This window comes from Acanthisitta chloris, unplaced genomic scaffold, assembly GCF_000695815.1.
Source record: "Acanthisitta chloris isolate BGI_N310 unplaced genomic scaffold, ASM69581v1 scaffold22049, whole genome shotgun sequence".
Taxonomy (NCBI): domain Eukaryota; kingdom Metazoa; phylum Chordata; class Aves; order Passeriformes; family Acanthisittidae; genus Acanthisitta; species Acanthisitta chloris.
Window position 1 is genome coordinate 6,068 of NW_008690049.1, and position 915 is coordinate 6,982.

A 915-nucleotide genomic window follows, 5' to 3' on the forward strand; every position below is an offset into this window, starting at 1 on the left:
GGACCAGGGGGGGCCGGGGCTCGGGAGAAGCCTCTGGCCAGCAGGAACTGAGGTTGCCTCATCCCTTCCCTGCAGAACTGGACCCTGGCTACCGCCCCATGTACTCGGGTGACATCCCCCTGGACCCCATGGACATGCACATGGACATGGATGGGGATTACCCCATGGACGCCTACAGCGACGGTGTCCGAGCGCCCTTCGCTGACCACATGCTCGCCTAACCCTCCCGCAGCCCCGCACAGGTACCTGCTGTGGGCTCAGCCCTGGAGCAGGGGGATGGCAGGGGGAGGCAGGGCTGGCTGGTGGCACCTGGCGTGCTGCAATGTGCCTGGTGCCACCACGGGGTCCCTGGCTCTGGTCTCCTCCCAAACCTGCCCTCGGTGGATGACAGGATCTCCCTGCTGCCACAGGTGTTCTCTCCATGCAGAAGAGGGTGGCCCCAGAGCTGAGCATTCGTGAGAAGGACTTGGGAGACAGAAGTGCCTGAGAAGACAAAACTTTTCCATTCCCACGAGAGGTTTTATTTTCCGATTTGTTTCTTCGCTGTGGGTCCGTGGAGAAGGTCCTTCCCCCTGGGACTGCTTCGAGCACCTACTGCCGCATCCAGCATCCAAGATACTGTTTCTGAAGCTTTAAAACACAAACCCTGCACCGTTAGCGACCTTTCATTGGCAGAATAGTCTTTTCTATGAATATATATTTCTTTTTTATTTTTAATATGGTGCCAACGGCTTTCGCCGTCCTTATGTTTGTGCTTTCTAACTTCCCCCACGATTTGTTCTGCGTGTTAGTGTTCTAGGAGAGGAATCTAACACGGGAAAACCCTTTGCTTCCTGTGAACTCCAACTGAATCAAGCCAATCCGGTTTGCTGGAAGCAAAGGGTCCGTGTCCCAGGACCTTCGGTTCAACCCTTG

At 56.0% G+C, this 915-nt stretch overlaps 1 protein-coding gene across 1 annotated transcript in view; it reads left to right on the forward strand.

The window, feature by feature from the left end:
• JUP (junction plakoglobin) overlaps window positions 1-221 on the forward strand; it is a gene marked incomplete at its 5' end in the record, with an annotated part of 5,798 nt that extends 5,577 nt beyond the window's left edge. Inside the window, 1 exon segment of the mRNA XM_009081677.1 lies at window positions 76-221. Within this exon segment, the coding sequence (XP_009079925.1) occupies window positions 76-221 (146 nt within the window).
• Between the last annotated feature and the right edge of the window lie 694 nt (window positions 222-915).